Source organism: Fusarium pseudograminearum, chromosome 2, assembly GCF_000303195.2.
Source record: "Fusarium pseudograminearum CS3096 chromosome 2, whole genome shotgun sequence".
NCBI lineage: Eukaryota > Fungi > Ascomycota > Sordariomycetes > Hypocreales > Nectriaceae > Fusarium > Fusarium pseudograminearum.
This window is the reverse complement of record NC_031952.1, coordinates 1,910,068-1,933,339: the sequence shown is the minus strand read 5'-3', so window position 1 is coordinate 1,933,339 and position 23,272 is coordinate 1,910,068. Positions and strand designations below refer to the sequence as shown.

General features: G+C 49.3%; 5 protein-coding genes across 5 annotated transcripts; 4 read left to right on the top strand and 1 right to left on the bottom strand.

Annotated features, from left to right (window-relative positions):
- Positions 1-3,836: 3,836 nt before the first annotated feature.
- On the top strand, positions 3,837-4,904 carry FPSE_06471 (uncharacterized protein; the record flags this gene model as incomplete). Its single annotated transcript, XM_009259589.1, has 1 exon — positions 3,837-4,904. The coding sequence occupies one exon, from the start codon at positions 3,837-3,839 to the stop codon at positions 4,902-4,904; it is 1,068 nt and encodes a 355-aa protein (XP_009257864.1).
- A 1,236-nt stretch (positions 4,905-6,140) lies between these two features.
- Positions 6,141-8,965, bottom strand: FPSE_06470 (uncharacterized protein; the record flags this gene model as incomplete). The annotated part of the gene is made up of 2 exons (XM_009259588.1): positions 6,141-8,734; positions 8,923-8,965. 2 exons carry the CDS (start codon positions 8,963-8,965, stop codon positions 6,141-6,143), a joined length of 2,637 nt encoding a protein of 878 aa, XP_009257863.1.
- A 2,372-nt stretch (positions 8,966-11,337) lies between these two features.
- FPSE_06469 (uncharacterized protein) lies at positions 11,338-12,216 on the top strand (the record flags this gene model as incomplete). The annotated part of the gene is made up of 1 exon (XM_009259587.1): positions 11,338-12,216. The coding sequence occupies one exon, from the start codon at positions 11,338-11,340 to the stop codon at positions 12,214-12,216; it is 879 nt and encodes a 292-aa protein (XP_009257862.1).
- A 2,329-nt stretch (positions 12,217-14,545) lies between these two features.
- On the top strand, positions 14,546-17,415 carry FPSE_06468 (uncharacterized protein; the record flags this gene model as incomplete). Its single annotated transcript, XM_009259586.1, has 3 exons — positions 14,546-14,617; positions 14,670-15,111; positions 15,167-17,415. 3 exons carry the CDS (start codon positions 14,546-14,548, stop codon positions 17,413-17,415), a joined length of 2,763 nt encoding a protein of 920 aa, XP_009257861.1.
- A 1,431-nt stretch (positions 17,416-18,846) lies between these two features.
- On the top strand, positions 18,847-23,030 carry FPSE_06467 (uncharacterized protein; the record flags this gene model as incomplete). The annotated part of the gene is made up of 3 exons (XM_009259585.1): positions 18,847-18,866; positions 19,161-21,756; positions 21,807-23,030. 3 exons carry the CDS (start codon positions 18,847-18,849, stop codon positions 23,028-23,030), a joined length of 3,840 nt encoding a protein of 1,279 aa, XP_009257860.1.
- Positions 23,031-23,272: the final 242 nt, after the last annotated feature.

The following is a 23,272-nucleotide window of genomic DNA, read 5'->3' as shown; positions in this document are numbered from 1 at the left end:
AGCCTAAAGAGTATAGTCTAAGTAGCATAAGCTGATCTACTAATTTCGTCTCTTATGCTTCTAGCGACCAATTTTTCTGATACCCTGAGGATCGGCTCTAAATGGAAAACCGACGTCTCTTGATCGCCTGTTCGATCTAAATTTGGCATAGCCCCACGTTTGTATCAAGTATATCCAAACGTGTCGCAAAGTGCTGAGAGCTTTTGATTTTTCCAACATGTCCCTTCTTTCGAATCATGTGGTAATTGGAAAGAGCTTTTCGAGTCCCGGAAACACAGAGAGCCCTACTGGACGTGTTTCTTCGGAGGCCCTCCGGATTGGCACCATGCTATCCCTTGAGTCGGAACTCAGCTTTCTCTTCCGCCTAAGACATCCATTGAGCTGGTCCGCTAAAGTTCTGTAGGGTAACTTCTCGGCAAACCGTACTCCATTGTCTGAATGCCTCGCCCTCGCCTCTCAAATGGCTTGGAAGATGCTGTTGGTTTGGTTCTCAATAGCCGTGTCTTACTGGAAACCCCCCTTCTGGCGTTGTGTGGTTCTATCGGGTAGGCTGTTGGGTAGGGAATTGGAATGAACTCGTGTGAATGGCGCCGCTTGGTTTCTCGTAGTTCGTGAGCATCTTCAAGGATGGATGGTAATCAAAGAAGTAAAGGTTGCGACGGTCTCCCATTTCGTCTCGATTAGGGAAATTTCATGGCCGGTGAGATATGGATGAGGGCCACAAGTTTAATGAGCCCATCGCTTCTTATTATAATACAGAGCTCTTGCAAAGCACATAGTGTCTCGAATGATCGAGCGATCAAGCAGAATCCCATGGTGGTTGCAACCACCGCATGAAATGCATCCCTACGCAGGAAACCATGTTCCTGAGATATCCTGTGCCGCTATTGAACTGAAGGCACCATCGCAGTGATTTCACTGGACGCCTCTAGGGCTGCACGTTGGTGTATCGAGATCGTTGAGATGGGTCTCTGATAGTAGACAAGTAAGCGGGCTGCTGTATGGTTGACCATCTCATCAGGAACTAATGCGAAGAGCTAGTCAAGCGACAGGGACTGAGATAGCGCTCAACCTGTCCCTGGACTCGACAATCAACAACCTTGCATCCGTCAGGACTAAGTTCAACGTCTCCTAATAACAAAGACCTCAAGAGGCTGATTGTTCAGGAAGAGATCATGTATGAAAGAAAGCGGTCAGCTCATGACTTTCCCAAGATCTCTCGTTCATCTCGATCTCAACAATATGCATGGTTTGCATCAGTATGCAGCCACGATGCAGGCGCAATCTTCCTCTGTATCTCAGCTGGATAGTGACAGAAACATTTTCGATCGAAACTATGTGGCTCACGCAAGGCGTATGCAAGAACCACCAGACGCCTCCTCGTCGAGTACCATCGCCATTCCTCCTGCTTAAGAGCTGCCATACTTGACGTCACGACTGATGCCGGCGTAAAAGAAAGGACATGGAAACTCCAGATCGCCGATCAAGGATCGGGAAAAGCCTGTGATCGAACAGTTTGAGTCTCGGAAGAGTCCCAAAGATTGGTTGTCAGTCTGACACAAGACCTTTCTTTGAGACATGCTTTGCCCAAACTATCGAGGGAAGGGATCACCAAAGCCCGAAGCTATCGGGAGCTTTGGTGCTAGCCGTCTTAGGTTCAATGACTGAGCAAGGGATTTGTCGGCTGCTATCGTTGTCCTTGGTGCTACCCTAGAAGACGCATATGAGCGTTGACTTTCTCAGCTGCCTTGGTGAAGCAAAGGGCTCAAAAACATGAGGTCCCACTCGATAAGATTTCCCTGTGTCATGGAATCGAACTTTTCGACTGCGGAAAAATGACCAATGCCATGCTAGCCAAGGGAGAAGAATGCATATGCATGGTATAGGCTATTGGATGTGTATGTACGGAAGAGGCAACTTTTGCCAAGGCGGAAGGGACCCTGCGTCAATAGTAGCTCAGCATGAACCAGACTAATGCAGAGAGAAGCTGCAGATGTAGCTGCATCTCCTGGTTCACAGAGATCTGCGACTTGACACTTGACAGGTTGATAATGCCAAAGTCAGGGGTAGGCTGAGGGTTGGGGCATTGTATCACCTATTCCGATAGACCTGTCATTTTTTCTCGTTTTCTTTTCTCTTGTCTCCCTCTCAGCTTTGGTAAATGTTTTGTTTTTTTGAAAAAGGCTTACGCAGGGCGATGTTTACTGGCTAACGCCGGGCACCTACCTGGTAGTTGACTTTCGCCATGAATGGGGCTGAACAACTGCCCTGACATGGACACTACGAGCCTGACAGGGGTAGCCTTTTGCTCATTACCTCTTAGCCTCTTTTCTACACCCTCATTCAACATCGACATTCTCTCCAACCTGGACCTCTTACCTTTTCGTTTCTTTTCTTATTTCGAGTGAAATAACGCGCGGACTTGCCGGCTTATGCGTCTAGATTCAATCGAATGTTTTCTTCTACTAGAAACACGTTGCTACGGATCAGGGTCCACTGTGCTTACTCGAACAGCTCTCATCAGACGTTTTCCCGAGCTATTGGAGACAAGTGTCTCACGCCTCCACCCAAAGGACTCGAAAATCAAGCAGGGAGGATGCCTCTTCGCTCGAGGTTTCGGTACAGGCCGCGTCTGTGTCAGTGAGCTCGACTCGTGTTCCATTTCACACAGCTGGTCCAGGTCTTGCTGTTCCCCATATTGAATGCCTGATGTGAGCCTGATCTGCCCTGTTGAGATGCCCCGATGAATAGAGCGCCCAGACGCGTATCACGGCAAGCCAGCGCACTGCCGTCGTTATCGTGCAAAAATAGAAGATGGAGTTTATGTTGTTTGATGTAAACCATGGACCTCGGCAACGTTGTGGCTCTCGTCTTGAACAAAGACTCAACTGTCCAGTTCACAGCGGCCGACCAAAATAGAGAGAGACCTTGAACACCAGCCTCGCTGCTGATCACTGGTATCATCCCCTCCATTCCCCGGGGATCAAACCTCACAAGTCCTGCGTGTCTCGGCTCAGGGTTATGGACCCGATTCTTGGGAAGCCAGCCCGTTCGCTCATGGGATACCGCAGTAGGCGTTGAACGATAACACCAAGGAGCTTCGGATCGAGGAATTAACGAAATCGCTGAAGCCATCCAGACGCGACCGAGCCATACCATCGATACACGGAGCCCTTTCTTGTTTTACATGAACAAGTCAAGTGTGCGAGCAGTGAGTAGCATCGTCCATAGTTTCTCTTTGTTCCTTCCGAGGAGAGTTATTTTGGTATTCTCAAAGCGCCAGGATCCGATACTTCTCTTGAACCTCCAAAGTTGCTTTTTTGCCATCGGAAGAGGTACCCTTTAGACTTGATATTTGCTGTTCCGATGAACCGCAAGTGCAGCAAAGCAAATATACATGCATCTGCAGTCATTTCTTTTGATGTTGGCTGCAAGTCTAACAGAGAAACGACACCCAAAAGCATGACGCAAGGGATCAGTCGCGGCTGCATGCCAACAATCCCCCGAGGCCCGAGCCCAAACTAGCTCAAGCCCTTGAACAAGATGTGAGTGTCGGAATGCTTGAGGTTGTCTGACAGGAGGGATGGCTAGACTTAGCAGCCCCCTACCCAGGAATGCCCCTCCAGGCCAAGGGGGCATGCTTTATCAACATTCAGAACACCTGCAATGCAAAGCCTCAAGTGGGTGTGGTGGACCCACGCTTATGTTTCAACCTCTCTTTGACAGCTCTGCTTTCACATCTATTTGTATATCATACCGTCTGCATCCCTGGTTTCTTCATCTTGATACCAATATTGTTGCAAGTTAATTTCGTTTTACCAATTCAACGGCCCACCATGGAGCGCTCTAGCAAGCTGGCCGATCTCAAACTCGTTTCCAAGTACTACCCTATTACCAACTACTCATACCCTCAGCAACCGGAACGTCCATCACACTATGTTCGGAGCCGCTTCTCAGACGACAGAGCGTCTTTGGGGTCCGAGGGGTCTTCGCCCAGTCTGATCGATGACCGAACGGACTCAGAAGTCTCTCTGGACGATGACTATCAGTACCATGCCCATGGCGCGGAGCTATGGGACAGCTTCTGGCTTCCAAGCAAATCTACCAAGCTTGAACTTCAACCTAGGAAGCAATATCCGGCCCCGATTCCAATCACCCAACAACAACAACAACGCCAAAAGCATCTGGAACTGAAGCAACAACAGCAAAGATGGCAAAAGCAAGCAGAGGAGTACCGTGCCAAGGCATGGCCTCTTTCTGGAAACTCTCGCAACCAAAATCGAAAGCCGGCAACAACCTATTCCCCCTTCCCAAAACCACTCCCTCTGCCACCTCGAACTGCACCACAAGCTCCATCATGGCAATGCTCTCGAGATGTGAAGCAAAAGCCTCAACGACCACCTCGCCCGCACGAAGAAGTTTACGTTTTCCGCTCTCTTCAGAACTCACCCCTTGTTGCACATTTTGCTGTTACCCAAGACTCGCCTCATTTCATTACACCAAAGGACAGTCGCCCAACAACGGCGCAAGAGACACGACTTCCAACACCTCCAGAACGTGATTCCTACTTTGAAACCGCCTCACGCAATCATGCCCAACGTCTTTGTTCTACAAGCTCCCAGCCTCCCGCTTCTGTCATGCCCTCAAAGAAGTCTCTCCCTTACATGCGGCCTCTACCGCCAAGGCCACCACCGGAGGCGGAAGAGGCTCCGGAAGCGGAGCCCCACTCGGTGTTCGAGTACGATGATGACTCTGATACTGGATCTGGGAGCCGTTCATTCTGGTTTCATCGTCGGTCGGCAAGTGACCAACGTAAATCAGGTCAACGAACTGCCCCTTCATCGCCCCGCAAGCGACAAAATGATATGCTAGGACGAATGCTAGGACGACGCAGTCGAGGTTGAGACTTATCCTACCTTTGTTTGTTCATTTTTTTTCCCCCACATTCTTTCGTTCTTCCAAAATTCTTGTATATGACACCAACTACGAATGTCTCTACGACTGCTCACGACATATTTACCCTCTTTATGATTGAGTGGAATTTTCCACCTTACGTATCGACGTTACTAGACGTAACATGACTATCAAAACGACTTTTCTTATGGATCACGCCAGCACGGAGTACTGGAAAAACACTCCCTAAAGCTCGAGGTCGAGCGAATGCTCTGCGAACAATCTGCTCGTTTTATTCTTTCCTTTGTTATGTGGCATCTGCTCAAAGAACAAAAGCACATGATGCCAAAATCGGAGCGGGCCAAGAAAATGGCTAGTCTTGAACCTGAGAACAAAGGCTTGGAGTGTAGGTGCACAGACCGAAGGGATACATGTTCTCATGAAAGAACATTCCTTGTTTGAGCTGGGAGTTCCAAAAAGGGAAAAGACAGCGAGAAGACTTAACGATTTATTACCAAATTCTATGCACACGCTTGAAGATATTACTGGATTAGTTCAATGATGACATCATGAAATTGGTTGTTCCTTAACATGATTGTCATGTGCCTCTTAGTGCTGATATGAATCAATGCCTTGTTGAGGTTGGCAATGTCTCAGCCAACCACCAGCGGATGTTACCTGTGATGATAATCACATATACTACACACGTCGAAGACATGTCATGGCCTGTATCGTGTCTGACAATAAGCAAGTTCTTGAGTCAAGGGCCTCGACAGTCTCTCCTCTTCATAAATTCATCCTATTGAGTCGTTCTAGATCGAGCCAGGCACATAACACAGACAGTCTAATAGTAACTGAGACACAACTTTTTATCCAAATGGTGCCGAAATTCCCCAAACCCCCAACAACATATGTAGCATTCCATTAGGTTCATTCCTCCTGTCGTAAATATTCCTTCTCGTCACCATACATAAACAAACCATGGTCTAGCATGTGAGCATCAGGTGTCCATTCATTCTTTCCAAAACGCCAAAATCCCAAAAGCCAAAAACAATGCAACCAATGTATGTGAGTGTAAACAGAAAACGCTGAGAGTATCCAAAACTAGCAAAAGCCACAGGCATCTAAAAGCCAAAACAAAACTCGCAACTTCATTCTCATGATAAATTCGTATCGTCAGATAACACACAGTCTTGTCAACCCCCCTGTACAACAAATTACAAAATAAATCGTGCGTCTGATCGTTATTACAGAGACCTTGTCGATCTCATCTTCTCGGTAAACTTTTGCATGGGGCGAACGCTCAAGCGACGCTCGTCGCGGCCTGCTGCAACGCCAAAGTACCATCTCGATTGCTCACGAGAGTTGGGACGGTCGAGGCCCAAACGTGATTTGAGGTCTGCGGTGTCACGGACAGCTAAGAAGGCTTCGTCATGAACTGTGTCCTCAGCTGTGCACAGGGCGATGAGCTCTGCGAGACAGTTGACAGGATGGGGAATGCGGAGAGCTTGACGACGAGGCAGCATCAGAGTGAGGCAGCCAAGGTAGAGGAACAAAAAGGCAAGTAGTACGCCGAAGACAGGCATGTTGGGAAACATCTTGACTTGGCCGCGGAAGTTGGTGAGGGCCATAAAAAGGCCACCAGCGAGGATGGGGATAAAAATGAAGACGGTGGCCATGAAAGACATCACTGCAACTCGCCAATGGCCGTTGCGAAGAGCGTTCCAAGTACATTGGAACGGAAGGCAGGCGGCGTAGTCGACGAGGATGGACTTGGATGCGATTGAGCCAGATGACCTGGATAGTTCTGCCCAAGGTTGGTGAACCCGCAGAGCATGGTCGACGCTTTGGAAGAGTAGGAACATGATCATGCCCAAAACCGAAGGGACAAAGGCGTAGAGGAAGTTGGCCGCAGAGAAAGATCCGCCATTGGGCCTTGCTGGGACTTGAGGGAAATAACCCTGATCCAGCCTGGTCTGTGGCAAGAAAGAAACCACAAGAATGGCCAGAATGAAAAGAGTCATGAAGACGACCGAGCCGAGAATGACGGGAGTGCGTAGAGCAATGTGCAAGTACCTATAATGCGCATAGCGGACCTCGGCCTCAAGATCATCACGGGATGAAGCAGGTGAGATGTTGTAGCTGGCCTTCTTGGGAATGATTTTGTAAGTACTGCGGTCGCCTTGGAAATCTTCGCCAACAGAACCGATGCCGTACCACATGCCACCTTGTGGACCATCCATCTGCCAGTATCCGAGTCGGTCGAGATGGCGATCCCGGAGTTGAGCCTGAAACAAGGAGCTTCTTTGAACCACATCGACGCCCTCATAGCTTTTGGTGGTGTTGCTCTGGCTCAGTAGTGGAAGAAGATGCCCCAGAGATCGGATATCCCACATGAGGCCTGTCCACCGCTTAGACCAGTACAGCATCAGCAAGATGGTTGCAATGAGCAACAGAATATAGATTGCGACAAGCGTCCAAGCGATACCCTGAACTGCAGCCCAAACCCAGTTGCCATCTTGATAGATGCAAGAGAAGGCAGTACTCATGAGAGGAATGGTGAAGTTGGCGAGCCATGTGCAAACACTGAAGAATTGAAATTGCCAAGGGCCTGTCAGCGACGGTAACAAGAAAGTTAGAGGATACAATCTTCGGAAAAGTGCAAGGTATCGTGCTCGGGGCTCAGCATCGGCCATGGCCGCGAATGGGAGTGTTCGCATTGAAGCAGCGACAACCGATTGCGCGTAAAGGAGGACAATGGCGGCGAAAATTTGAGGCATGATGCGAAACAAGAAGTATTGGCCGCTATATATACTTCCAGGATACGGGGTGAATCCGAATTCTTTCTGTGAGTAGACAGCGCAGAAGATGAGAGCGGCGATCATGAGCAGACACAGTACAGCAAAGATGCTTAGAGAGATTGGTCGAATAATGGCGGGTTTAAATGTGAGAGGAGGATGCGCTCGGTCGACGGGGATGGATCGAGGACGAGCCTTTTCCCGTTGGGCGAATTGGTCTTGTTCAGATTGGCTTGAGGGAGTCGGTGGTTTAGGAGGATTTCGCACTTCGTGACGAGCCGCTGGCGCGGCGTGGAACATCTCGGTAGGGTTCTCTTCTTGGGGCGCGCGTGTTTCGATCGGTTCTGGTAAACGATCTTCAACGTAAGCGGGCTCCGGGCGTCTCAATTGATGGTGTCCCATCTCGTCGTTGGCATACCGTCTTGGTTGCGCGTAATCATCCTCATAGTCATTTGATGAACCAGAGGGGAATCGCGCGGTAGAAGGACCACCGTGATTTCTGGTAAGTGCTTCGAGAGCATACTGAATATAAGGCGTATCGTCGACACCAGGAGTGACTTTGCCAGCGGCTATCGTCAATTCATCCTTGATGCTCGCCATGCGAGCTGAGTTCTCGGCGGCGAACATGGCCAGTTGTGCCTCGTCGAAGCGTACAGATGTAGGACGAACAGCCGCAGGAGGACTTGCGAGAGCAACAGAAGTAGGCGGTGCAGCCCGAGCACTGCGAGCTGATCGAGGCCTAGGCGGAGCAGTGTAATGTGTTTGTGTTGGCGGTGTAGGCGCTGCAAAGCCTCCAGGAAGTTCAGAGCCGAAGAGTCGTTCGGGACCGTAAATCTCAGCTGATGAGGCAGTGACCTTGGATGGAGGTAGTGAGGGAGGCGAAGGAGCGAAGAAGAGAGCACCAGGTGGCGATGCTGAAGGGTTGGTTGAGTTGCGGCCTACACGCTGTCTAAGATCATAGTAAGGATGAAGGATTGGCTGCGATTGATCGTCGTCGTCAATTGATTGCTGGCCTGGAGTTTGTCTCTTTGGAGGGCCTTGGCCTGTGAGGGTTTGCCGGTCAGCGACACCGACAGTGAATGAAGGTGTAGTAGTTGGAGGTGTGATGGGTGTATGTGCAGGTGTAGACGCAGACGCAGACGCAGATGCAGATGTAGATGCAGATTGTGTAGCAGATGTGTGGTGTCCAAAATCAGATGTTTGAGGAAAAAGAGGGTGTAGTGTCACATACGAGATCCTTCCACAAAGTCGAAGTTGAGGTTTTGGAAGTTCATGCTGGTTTGGGCAGGTCGACTAGACTTGACTTGTTTCCTGTTTGGTTCTGATATTGGGAGGGAGGGTATAGGTAAACTTGGCTTGCAGATGCAGACCGACTTGTTCCCACTCTCCACACTCACTCTTCGTCTCAGGGCCAATTGATAGCATGAAACAGGATTCTAGAGAGAAAATAGCAAAGGCATGCTGCAGGCTAAAGAGAAAATATGAGATATGGTTGGACTATGAAGACTCTTTTCACGAGGTTGGGTTCTTTGAAGAGGCTGGTAATGATAGTAATAAAGGCACTAAGTGTTCCCAGCCTCCGCGCCCCACCAACGCTGGTTGTCTTAAAGATGACAAGGAAGGTGGTGGATGACCGGGAAGAGAACGACTTACCACTAGAAGCAAAAAAAGTGAAGCAAAGTTGCCAATGTTATAGAAGCACCAAGAGAGAGGTCTCGGAGGTTCTTATGAGTGAAGGAGAGAGGAAAATGTTGGGCACACAGAGAAAAGTCGGGTTCCCATGGGATGCTAATGGGATGTCTTGCGACTGCTGTGTTGTCACTGCACGGGCAACGAACAAGGCCAGCGCAAAGTTTGGCTAGACCTGTTCGGGCTTAAATCATACGGCCCGTCGGTAGCAAGCTCACCATGAGAGTCAATGGCTGACGGCTTGGGCTGTCACAATCACACCTTCATTTAGAGAATGATGAATATGGATTTAGCCTAGGTGGATACTGTTGTAGGTCGTCAGTGAGGCTACCAATTGTACAGGCTACTCTTGATTTGTTTGTATCTTAAAAGACTTGTGTTCAGATGTTCACCTTGGTTTATAAAGCTCGCTACACTAGTCCTCTTAATTGAGAAAACAATGACGTCCGTCTTACCCCAGACTAGTAGTTCCCACCCATGATTGACAGGGGCCTGAGACATTACCAACCACCTAAACAGCTTACCTAGACAATCAGCTCGGCTTCCTCTCATGGTTTTGGTGAGTGTTGGGAGGCTCGACTACGAGTTCAAAGTGTCATGTTGGCCGTTTCAGATACTAGTGTTTGTTATCAACTTAACTAATCGATGTTTGTTTGAGATTGACAGATTGTGTGCTTCGAACAGGGGAGAGAGCTTAGGGTGAGAGTAACACGAGTCACACAGCAGCGGAGGTGCGGTGAGGCATCCAATTTTATACCAGCGCGATAACTCGTACTGATAGAAAAATGAGAGAATAGAAGTGACATAGTTATTAGATCAGCAGAGTCATAAAATGATACGCCGAACCGTCAAATATATTGCCAATGCGAAATCTCATTGCAAAAGCAACATGAACTTGGCTTACACCAGCTGAAGTAGCTACATCACCGACCCACTGGTGACCCGAATATTGCACACATAGCATTTTCCTGCAAGGGCACGAGCTGTATCCGTAATTGCTGTATCTCATACCCCTTCATATGCAAGGTACGTGCAACGTAACAAAAATAAAGTGAAAAAGACCAGGATTGTATTAATTGTTGATGTTTGATATGTCTGTCTCAATCTTTGAGAGGTTGGTTGTCAAAGCGTCGGGTTCCCTCTGCGTCATGGTGGTCAGGTCAGCAGCAAGGGATAGCAGAAGAGAAACACTTTCTCTCAGTCTTTTGGAACGATTGCTTATTGGCGAATAAGAAAATGGGGTTCCCTGTCAAGACCAATGCTGGACAATCTGATTTTCTCTCTCCCTCAAGTGAGGATGGACGTGGTGGATGGGTGAGTGGCTTGGACTAACGGTCTGATTACCTGTCAATCAGCTGAATATCCAACCTTCCAGCCACGCATAAACGGTCTCATCGAAATAATAAAATGAAAAAACAATTGCACCGCCTCGTATTCAACGTCTCTTTCCGAGTTTATTTGCAACCAACCAACGTCAAGACGTTTTTCATGGGGCACTTCTACGTCCGTACTGTATCCGTTTTAGATCGAGTTTCGATTGTCGATCAGTCACGTGATCATTAGTAGTGTCTCTGTAAGCCTGAGATAATCAACCAAAATCTTTCATGCTTCCCCACAGTCGGTACTGGCAGTCATTGACCAATCCGCTGAGCAATGATGACAAAGTTAGTGAGCAATGGCAAAGCACAATTAGCTATATCTTGTCAGCGTTTTTCAATCAACATCTAATTCAAATTCAATCCATTTGCATACAAGCAGCTTCTCGTGAATTCGCTGAATTCGTCTATATATGTTTCGATCCGGTCCCTTGATTGCGATTTTCGTCGCTGCAGTTTCCATCATCATCATCATCTATTCACCAGCAAACAGCTACATCAGCCACATTCAACAACTTACAACAAGCTTTATCTCTACAAACAAAACGTCGTCAACAAGCCAAACAGCTGATCAGAGTCAAATGATCAACGCTGCAAAGAACATGTCCAAGTCACTCCGCCAAGCAAAGATCACCCCTCACCTTTCGGGCAACAGAGGTCACAGCGACCATGGCTGGCTCAACACATACCACTCTTTCTCCTTTTCCGACTGGTATGACCCGAGATTCACTCACTTTGGCTCTCTCCGCGTCCTCAATGAGGATCGTGTAAAGGCCAACTCGGGTTTCCCCACACACCCTCACCGTGATTTTGAGATCTTCTCTTATATCCTTGGAGGAGAACTTACACACCGAGACTCAATGCTCACCAAGGGCAAGGAAGGAGGCCAGTCTGACAAGTTCTACCGCATGAAGCGAGGAGATGTTCAGTTCACTACTGGTGGAACTGGCATCGCCCACTCTGAATTCAATGAGCACAAGTCCGATACTGTGCACTTTCTGCAGATCTGGGCCATTCCCTGGAAGCGCGGTCTCGTTCCCCGATACCACACCCGTCACTTTAGCGATGAGTCCAAGAGACAGGGCTTTGTCAACATTCTGAGCCCTCTCAAGGGCGGCGAGGAGGCTACTGCTCAGCAGGAGAAGGATGCCGAGCCTGTTATCCCTGACACCATTCCCATCCACGCCGACTTTGTCATGGGAGCCGGCATCATTGAGCCAGCGAACAAGTTCGAATGGACAGTCGGCGGAGGCGCTACTGAGCAAACCAAGAGAAAGGTTTACGTGCACGTTCCCATGACCAAGGGAGGAAAGGCCAAGATCCGCCTGGATGGCCGCGAGGATGCTGAGATTGTCGAGGGCGATGGTGCCTTCATTGAGGGCGTCAACGCTGGAGATAAGCTCGCAGTGGAAAGCATTGGAGAGGTGGAGGCTGAGGTCATCGTTTTGGATACTGCCTAAGTGCACAATATCCACTCATGACCGAGCTGGGATTTTCCTATTCGTATATTATAGATCAGCGAGCGATATCGCTCGACAGAAGTCTCTGAATGTATTTAGAGTGAATCAGTAAAATTGATTTTCCCTGTATCGAATCTCTCGATTCTCCTCTGACCTAAAATAGTGATATTTGTGACCAACAAGTGGAGGTTTTGTCGCATCAAATGATACAACCAACACAGTTTTGAGATCGACTGTGACTCAGAATCGTTCCATTGGATTGAATTCGTAGTGGATAATAGTTTAATCTCATTCTATGCCCCGAGGGACGAGGACAAGAAGGTCCGGTACGTTTAACAGTGTGAGGAAATCGGCATCGTATCCGAATTTGAGGGCCAAGACCGCGACGCTGTATTCGCTCATCCGGGTTAGTGACACATAATTGTCCACCAAGTGAAACGACTAGATCTTGGTGCGAGAAGGTGCTGTAAAGAGACTGTGCGTCGAAAAAAGGCGGTGGATGTGCGGTTGGAATGGAAGGCCCAATAGCAAAATAGGAACAGAACTTGAAAGTGACCACAGACCACAGGCCAAAGGGGGTCATACATGAGATATAGAAAGTAATCACAATGGGCGTTATGAATATGCCACATCTGATATCTTTCGAAACCGAAATATTGGTAAATATTGGATTAGCTAACAAGCTGGTTAGCGCCTGTTATTGAACGAGCAAACTATGAGTTCTAGGCTCACCAGAAGGAAAAAAAATGAAAGCCACAATCAAAGCCAAGCCGGAGAGGACTCAGACTCGTAATCAAACCCCCTTTATTATGCAATGTACATGTTTTGTTCCTCAAGGTGAGCCATGCATCTATTTGCATGATGCTCCAAGAAAGTAGGTAGGCATGTAGGTCCAAGGTAGGATGTAGTAAACATCTGATGTCACTCAAGTAAGGATTCTCGGAAGAAAGCGAAGAATGTCGATCAATGGCAGGGAATGACAACATGGACAGAGCCCGAGGGGTCGGTCCTTGGCTTAATCGCCGCTAAATTGAGTCCCTAAAGGTCAGACCCTTAATACAGTGATGACCAATTTCCTGTCAGGAGTTCAATTATCCAACAGAATGTCCAAAAGAGGAAACCAAGACCTGCCCAACGTTGTTCAGCAATGACAATGGCCTCTAATATTTACGCTATGATTTTAGCCCTACAGTGATGACTCGAGATGCAGGAACCGCTAGCCGCATCGCTTAGCCCACGACTCCACAGGAAAGTTGTTCTCAAACAGGGGTAAGGAAAGAGCTAACAGCACAAAGTTACAACCAACCTCTACAGCCTCTTCCTCCAAAATTTGGAGTCGTTTTTGGACACGTCTCAGCTTGAGAGCTCGGAAGACTTCAATGTCAAGCCCAGGTGAGTTCCCTATTGATACGTGCTGGGTCACTAAATATAGTTCAGCTCCCAGTCAAAATCCGTGTGGTCAAGCCCAGCCACTCATTCGCATCAAATCGGCTTGACCAGCCGGATATATTCAACCTTAACTCCATATCCACACTCAAGATACCCCTTGCCGACTCTACCCTCACCAGAAGCCTCCCAACGCTGACGCCGCGATTCAGGAAGGTATCGGGCCTCCGCCTAAGGAGTATTGATACAGATTTGTACGCTTGCCAAGATCAAATCTCCATCACTCCCCCTCATAGCGTTATCATACACTCATCTTAGCTTTATCTAAGTTCTCCATATTCCCCTTGGCATATCGCTTACACGGCTCAGCCGCCCATTTTTCCAATAGTCCCTCGCTTTCGACCAACGCCTAACCTGTTCCTGAAAACGATAGTCTACTGACTAACAACTTCAGCTGTCTGAACTGCACAAGCGTGCAGCTTCTTAGACCAAACCTCTCTTACTTTTTTCTCTAGCGGAGATTACTTCTTGCAGTGCGGCTAACATCAACTTGTCTCATCGAAAACCGCAGAAAGCCATGTCAAAATCGCACTTCTTTAGTGAGAAGAGTATTGACTATGCCCAAGATAGGCAGCATCCGGTCCATATGGCTGAGGTCCAGCAGCTGAGCCAACAGCGGATGGGAAATGCGTCCAGAGCGAGCAGCCCCTTGCTCGGAGCAGAGTAGCTCTTTTAAAATATGACATTCTCTCTTCTTGTTCCTCTTGCTCTTCTTGTTTCTTATCAACTTTGTTGACACTTGATTGCGGTGACGACTTGGCTCTAGGCCTCATTGCGAACTTTGGTTTGCGTCCTTTCTTTGATCACGATATCATCACACATTCTTTACCGGCCTCGGCCACTTTACAGTCTTTCACGTAACACACTCTTTTAACCAGTCACTATGGATCGGTCTCCTGTCCCAGTCACCAGTGCTCCTGTCATTCAGGCCTTTGGTGGTCTTAACGGCTACTGGGTATGTACGCTGTCGCAACCATAAAGAACCGTTAACTAAACGTATCTTCCAGGGTCAACTCGGGTCTGAGCCTCTCAAGGCCTACTGTGACTCTCATCCAGAATATATCACACTCTCTTTTGTGAACCAGGCTCCCGAGCACAATCCTTCGAATCTTCCCGGAACCAACTTTGCCGGGCATTGTGCAGGTGGCACCTATGGAAACTCAAATCTCCTCAGCGAGTGCTACACTATCCAGGAAGGAATTCCGTACTGCAAAGATCGCGGTGTCAAAGTTCTTCTGAGCATCGGCGGTGTCTATAACGAGGAAGGGAGTAACTACAAAATGACCACTGATGACAAAGGCCGAGACTTTGCCGACTTCCTCTACAAGTCTTTCGGCCCTCACAATGAGCATTCGAATCCTATTCGCCCCTTTGACAGCGTTGATGACGATGGAAATACTGTTCATGCCGCAGTTGATGGTTTTGATTTTGATATCGAACATGATCTTCGTAAGTAATCGAGTAAAACATCTACTAGAGACGAGTATTCGTTAACGATTGACAGCTAATGGTCCTTACATCGCCATGATCAACCGACTTCGTGAACTCGATGAAGGACTCACCATCACTGGCGCGCCTCAGTGCCCAACTAGCGACGAGTACTTTTACATGAAGGATATGATCAAGTCGGCCAAGTTCGATGCCCTGTTTGTGCAATTCTACAACAACCCTTGGTGTGATGCCGTTTCGCAAGGTCATGAGGGTGAAAGTTTCAACTACGACAAGTGGGTAGAGATCATCGAAGAAAGCGATTGCAGTAAAGATGCCAAGCTGTATGTTGGTCTACCTGCTAGCGAGGAAGCTGCGCCAGGTGGAGGTTACCTTGAGCCTGAAGATTTGAAGGATCTTGTCTGTGAACTCACGACAAAGCCTCATTTCGGCGGCGTTTCTCTCTGGGATCTCACTCGTGGAGTGGGGAACATTATCGATGGGAAGAGCTACAACGAACATGTCATGGATGCGCTCAAGTATGGTTGTGACCCAGTGCCAGTTCCTACCACCACCACCAGCGCCATGACCACTACCACGGAAGAGGCTTCTACCTCGACTGAAATCACGACAACCGAGGCAACCACGGTTGAAACTACCACTACATCTGATGTCTCAACAACTTCCGGCGCTTCATCGACAGAGGATGCTACCTCGACTGGTATCGCTACCGCTTCGGATGTCTCTTCAACGGAGGAGGCTACAGCAACCTCCGACGTTTCTTCCAGCGCCTCTACGGATGCTACTACCTCTACGTATGCTACATCTACCGATACAGCTGCTTCTTCCGAAGCTGTTGCTTCTACTGATACTACTGCCACCACCAACAGTGATGCCAGCATCTCTACTGATGTCGCTACCTCCATGGATGCAGCTACTTCTACCGATGCTACTGCTTCTTCCGATGCCAGCGCCTCTACTGATGCCACTGAGTCCACAGAGACAGCTACCAGCACTGGTGTAAACACTTTCAGTGTCGTCACCGATTCTACCGTTTCTGGAGCATCTGCCACAGCCACAGAGTCTTTAGCTGATACTACCATGGATTCAACAACTGACAGTGCCTCGGCAAGTGATGTTCTCTCTGCTACATCTGACTTGACTGCGACTTCTGATACTTCTGCTGTTACTGGAGAAGCTGCTAGCTCAACTATCGATGCCCCCATTGAAAGTGACACTGCAACTGGCACTACTGCAACGACCAATGTTTCGGGAGCTACAGAGTCGACTGCTTCGGCCATGGAGACAGAGGCCGCCACTATCGCGACCGCCTACAGCACCTACAGAGGCTGGAACACCACATCAACCGGCGCTGCTGCTTACACCCAAACATACGGCAACCCTGCTACATTTGCACATTCTGGTTCTCTCACCACAAAGGGATCACCTGCCTATACCAACTATCCCGCAAACACAGATGCTGTTAGCATGACCACCAGCACCATCTGCACTACCCGAGTCCACACCGTCACCAAGTGCCCTCCTGAGGTTGTTGACTGTCCCTATGGATCTGTCACAACTGAGACCATTCCTCTGTACACCACTGTCTGTCCAGTCACTGGCAAAGCTAAACCTACTGGTTACGCTACTCAGTATGCTTCTCCTCCACAGTATGAGACCAGGACTGTCTACACAACAAGTGTTCACACCATCAACAAGTGCGCTCCTGGTGTCGTCGACTGCCCTTATGGATCTGTCACCACCGAGACCATCCCTGTCTACACTACTATCTGCCCTGTAACAGAGGCGTACAACCCAGCTCCTACCGACGTCCCTGTCAACCATGAAATCAAGACTCTCTACACCAGCCAGTTTCATACCGTCGCTCAGTGCCCCCCTGAGAACCCCAACTGCCAAGTCGGCTCTGTCACTACTGAGATCGCATCATGGACCACAGCCATTGTGCCCGCCAAGGAGACCCAGCTCATGAAGGCTTATAAGCCCGCTGCCGAGATCCCTAAGCCGCTGACAATTGAATCCCACCTCAATGGCACAGTTTACACCAGCGTTGTTGTCCCACCTGCTACACTCAAGACAGCAACCAAGCCTGGTGTTTTCGAGCAGGCTAAGCCCACGTATAAGCAGCCCGCCCAAGAGCAACACTCTGGTGTTGCGGCTCCCACTGGTGGCCACAACGGCAAGGCTCCCGTCGAGACCTATGCTCCAGCGCCCATCACTCCCGCTACTGCCGGCGCCTCTTCGATGGTCGTTGGTCTGACTGCTTTGGCAGGCATCGCACTTTTGCAAGTCGTCGCTCTATGGTAGCGCCACTGCATTATCTCCTTTTCTATCGTTTCTTTTCGTCTTTATCTGGTTGGGAAACCAGGATCGCTTTACTATAACTTCTTCGACGTAGAGGGTAACCTTTACAACTTCATGTCACTCCTATTATGTTAATATGTATAGAATGAATACATACCTGCCTATATTACGTCTAAAACTTAATAAAGATATCCAATATAGTTGGAAGAAAACTCCAAGTACATATGATAATGTTTCAGAATGTCTCACCCGCTCGTGATATGTATGTGCATGGACCGTTCTTCTCTGTACTGCAACTCCATGATGCGAAATCGCCAGAATTGCTCCCCATCCTAACGTTATCTGCTTATCAATTGGTGTTTATCCAATGCGTTGATTATTTGTTTTGGCCTTTGGCAAACAGTTGAGAGTCACAACTTCACAAGCCAGATTTCTGAATGCAGCAAGAAACGTCAGCGGCTGCCGCTATATCCTATTTTGTGTTGGATCGTCGCTTTGGGCACCATCCACCAGACAGGCATTGTGCATCGAAACGCCGATAATTTGATATTTGCAATTAAATTGACCATCGCAGCATCCGCTTTTGAATGTACATGATTTTGATTGATCTATAATAAAGTTCGAAAAATAATATATATAATACCGGATTCGTGGCACTTAGTAGCAATTTCTTCAGTACCGGAGATACAGAAAGCCTATAATGAAAGCCGGCTTTAAGGTAACACTTAATATAGTGATTGGCTGATGATGAAGACGTCATTCGATATGAGGGGAAGCTTCTCATTAAAGACAGCCTACAAAAAGTCCATGGAGTCTGGCAAAGGTGACGAATATTCAGGGCAGTGCTTGGCTACCTTGACAAGGCGCCTAACTTAATAGGCCGTAGGGAAATAGCTGATGTATGGTGGATGCTACTTTACTTAGGTATTAATAATTCAAGCTGAGATTAATAACTTATCTGGTTACTTTATCTGTATCCGTATTCCAGACGTGGCTGATTCTGAAGGTGTCGGGCTGGATCTTCACCATCTCCACCTGGCGTGAAGCTCTAAAACTAGGTGTTGCCCCTCGTCAACCTAGCGGAACTTGCCCATGTCACTCTATCGCCTTGTCTTGCCCGTAGCGATGAAATTGTTGATGGTCAACTAAAACAAACTTGACGGATGCATCAACCAAGGCCGTCTTGATGTTCACAATACTCTTTTCACCCTACTACACGATCGTAATCATCGCCAACAACATCAGAGAATAGCATCTGCACCCAAAATCTTGGCATTGGTCAAAACAACCCCTGTTATCGACACTACAGTGCGCTACCTTGCTGCACATCCAGTATCTGGCCCCTTACCCTCGATCGTTCCCCGCCTCGATTCGACTGGCATAACTGACGGTACTGCTTGGTGCGCTCGGTCCATTGGCGAGACGTCGGCCAAGATGTCTGAGACTGGCGATAGGTGAGTTGAGTGATAACTTGGTGATACCGTCGTTACAGCACCAAATAGGGCATCCCGCGTCCATCTTGGCCTGTCAGGTTGATTCGCCATTCCTGCTGCATGCACCTGTGTCTATGCAGACCCAACTTGGCCAGTCTCCAGTCCACATCAGACATTGGATACTTCTCTTCTTATTTAAACTTAGCTTCCCCTCCGTGTCTGGGCTGGCCTTGCCCTGGGCTGTTTGACCAAAACCAACCACCCCAGCATCAAAGTCGTTCCACCTACTGACCGCTGTTTATCTTTTATCTTCAGCACCCACAAGCGGTCCAAATCCGCTGCCGCCCTCTCTCTCTTGCGGCGCAACAACACTCGAGACGAAGAGTCTGGTTCCGAAGACGGGAGGCTTCGGCAAGCTCCTTCATCCTCGAATCCGACCCTGACCCCGATCAACCCCATGGCGCACCAACAGAGCCCCCGCGGCCACGCTGCCAAACAGTCCGTTTCCTCGGCTGGCCTCTCTCCTACTGCTTCCAACCCGCCGCAATCAAAACCTCAGCCGGTCCTCACATCACCTACTGCCGATAAGAGCACCGCAAGCCTCGAGCAGTCTGTTCGCAAGTTTAGATTTGTCGAGGCCCTGCGAAGCGGCGATACATCATCCATCTCCCGAGCCATTCGCGAAACAGCCGAGAACGCCCCCCGCCCGAGCATTTCCTCAGTAAGCGGCTCCTCATCAGGTACCCTTGACGATACTACAATCCTTCACCTGGCTATCCAGTGTGCCGAATTTCCTGTCATTGAATACGTCTTGTCCGATGGACAAGGATCGATCGATGTCAACGCCCGTGACAAGGATGGAAACACCCCGCTTCACTTGGCCGCAATCCAGGGCAGAACCACAGTGGTGAAGCTTCTTTTGGAACAAAAGGATATCAATGATGCCATTGCCAATTCCCAGGGCAAATTGCCACTGGATGTAGCGCGAAACCCTGAGATCTTCCAGCTTCTGCAGCTTTCAAGATCGCTTTTTGCCGAGGCCAAGGTCAAGCAAGTGCAGGAGCTGATCGCGCGGGGCAACTATGCCGCACTTGCTGGCGTTCTCGAGGAGCATCGCGTCAAGACTGTTCTCGACATCAACAGCCCCGAATTCGCATCCGAGCCTGTCACCGTCCAGACTGGAGGTACTTTGCTCCACGAAGCTGCCCGAAAGAAAAACACCAACCTCATCCAAGTCCTCCTTCTCCACGGCGCCGACCCGTTCCGTCGCGATCGAAAAGGCAAGCTGCCCCAATCCGTCACCACGGACGATGCTACAAAGGGCATTCTCAAGAAATCCCCCGCAGCCGTTGCTGCCCAGAGGGGAATCCAGGAGAAGGCGGTGCTTGGACAGGCTGCTTCACAGGGCACAGCAGGTTCTGCCACTGGTGATCCTCTAGCTGGGCGGGAGGCTCGTGAGATGAAGGGTTATTTGAAGAAGTGGACCAACTATCGAAAGGGCTACCAGCTACGTTGGTTCGTACTTGAGGATGGCGTTCTGAGTTACTACAAACACCAAGACGACGCAGGCTCTGCATGCCGCGGCGCCATCAACATGCGGATTGCCAAACTTCACATGAGCCCTGACGAGAAGACAAAGTTTGAAATTCACGGCAAGTCCTCCGTCAAGTATACTCTCAAGGCAAATCATGAGGTCGAAGCCAAAAGATGGTTCTGGGCCCTGAACAATTCGATTCAGTGGTCCAAGGATCAGGCAAAAGAGGAAGAGAAGCGAGCAGCTCGTGGTGCTGAGCTTTTGCGACAAGCCAAGGCTGACCCTAGCACTCTTTCTCTTCAGGAATCCCATAGTGAGGGCACTAGTGTCACAGACCTACGTAGGAACAGTTCTCAAATCCCGAGCAGATCGCTTTCAAAGATCTCTTCGGTTGATCAACGACCGAGCCACACTAGCCCCGGCACCAGTGGCAGTATTGAAGAAGATGAATTCGTGGATGTCGAGACAGACGCGGGCACCTCGCGAGTACACAGGAACGGAGCACCGACGAACAACGACATGGATGACGACGATGACTATGGCGATGACATGAGCCTTCACGAAGAGCCTACTGCCACGAAAGACGCGCTAAATATTACAGCCCAATCAGCCAAGCTCCAGCTTGAAACAATGTCGCATGTTCACCAGGCCCTCCTTAACGAGCTCAACCAAAACCCAAGCACACCTCTTTCCGATAACAGCGTTTCCCAAGCCCTAGGCACCTACGATGGTGCCATTCGAAGCTTATCCACACTTGTTGCCGATCTGCTCCGGATATCAAAGGACCGCGATGCCTACTGGCAGTACCGCCTCGATCGGGAGGCGAACATGCGACGTATGTGGGAGGAAAGTATGGCACAAGTGGCTCGTGAGCAAGAGGTCTTGGAGGCTCGCGTCGGAGAAGCAGAGAAAAAGCGCAAGGCAACAAAGAGGGCACTGCGTGAGGTTATCGAAAGCGGCATCCCTGTTGGGGCTGAGCTCCCTGTACAGGACGCACACGTAGAAAAGGAGTTGCACGACAGCAGAGAAAAGGAATACGAGGAGGGACAGTTCGAAGATGCACCAACTAAACCATCGGCACTGGCATCAGCATCAGCACAGCCCAAGTCACCCACGATGAAGACCGTCCGAAGGAAACCTACGATTCATGTAGACTTGTCCGAGAGCGAGTCCGAACAAGAGGACGAGTTCTTTGACGCCGTGGACGCCGGTCAAGTTGAGGTATCAGAACTGCCTGCTGATGAGATTCAGCCAAAAAGCCAGGATATTGTTGTATCCGGCGGAATGGACATCAGCTCCTCTTTCAAGGGTTACGAAAATGGCATTCGAACGAGACTCAAAATGGATGCTGACGACCGCCCTAAGATTTCTCTATGGGTAAGTGTGCTGTACGGAAAACATATCTTCATGATGCTAACACTGAGCAGGGTATTCTCAAGTCTATGATTGGCAAGGATATGACCAAGATGACTCTGCCTGTTTCATTCAACGAACCAACTTCTCTCCTCTACCGTGCTGGTGAGGATATGGAGTATGCTGACTTGCTCGATCTGGCCGCGGATCGAGCTGACTCGATTGAACGGCTCATTTACGTGGCTGCCTTTGCTGCCAGTGAATACGCATCCACAATCGGCCGTGTAGCCAAACCTTTCAACCCTCTCCTGGGAGAGACATTCGAATACGTGCGACCTGACAAGGGGTACCGCTTCTTTATTGAACAAGTCAGCCACCACCCGCCAGTTGGCGCGGCCCACGCAGAGGCACCCAAGTGGTCTTACTGGGGTGAATCAGCCGTCAGGTCCAAGTTCTATGGTAAATCTTTTGACATCAATCCCTTGGGTACATGGTTCCTCAAGCTTCGACCTACCGCTGGAGGCAACGAAGAACTTTACACGTGGAAGAAGGTTACCTCCTCGGTCATCGGCATCATTACTGGAAACCCCACAGTCGACAACTATGGTGTCATGGAGATTAAGAACTGGACAACAGGCGAAGTGGCTCATGTTGAATTCAAGCCGCGTGGCTGGAAGGCATCCAGCGCATATCAAGTATCTGGAAAGGTCACTGATGCCTCTGGCAAGGTGCGCGTCAGTCTCGGTGGTCGCTGGAACTCCAAGCTGTACGCTCGCCTAACACCAGGTTACGAGGCAGCAGTTGATGAGCCCAAGGAGAGTGGCGGCGATATGGCGCACAGCGGTCTAAGCGACCCCAACCGAGCGTATCTCATCTGGAAGGCAAATGAGCGACCAACTGGAATCCCTTTCAACTTGACACCATTCGTCCTGACATTTAACCACATAGATGATCAGTTGCGGCCGTGGCTACCTCCTACCGACTCTCGTCTCCGACCTGACCAGCGCGCGATGGAAGACGGAGAGTATGACTTTGCTGCCGAGGAGAAGAATCGCCTGGAGAACGCACAACGATCACGCAGACGCCTTCGCGAGGAGCGTGGTGAAGAGTTCGTACCTGCTTGGTTCCAAAAGGCACGCTGTGAGATCACGGGAGAGGAGTACTGGCAATTCAACGGCAAGTATTGGCAACAGCGCGAGAAAGCCGGCCCACAGGGAGACCCTCAAGCTGCTTGGGAGGGATTGGAGCCGATTTACGAAGATCATGTGGATGAGAATCAGGGTTCAGTTCAGTATTAGTACTTTTTGAGTAGGTATAAAGTTGTTAATAACCTGTTAAAGTAAACAAAAGAGTCGGAGTGTAAGGTGTGGGAGATCGGTGGGGGAACAAACGTTGTACAGATGAGAGATTATGTAAGAATGGTTAGTTTTGTTGCAATGAAATAGCTGTCAGAATTCCACGATATAACATAACTTCAAATGATCTTTATTATTGGGTTTGCCGTTATAATTCCCGGACCGGAGAATAACTGTTGACTACC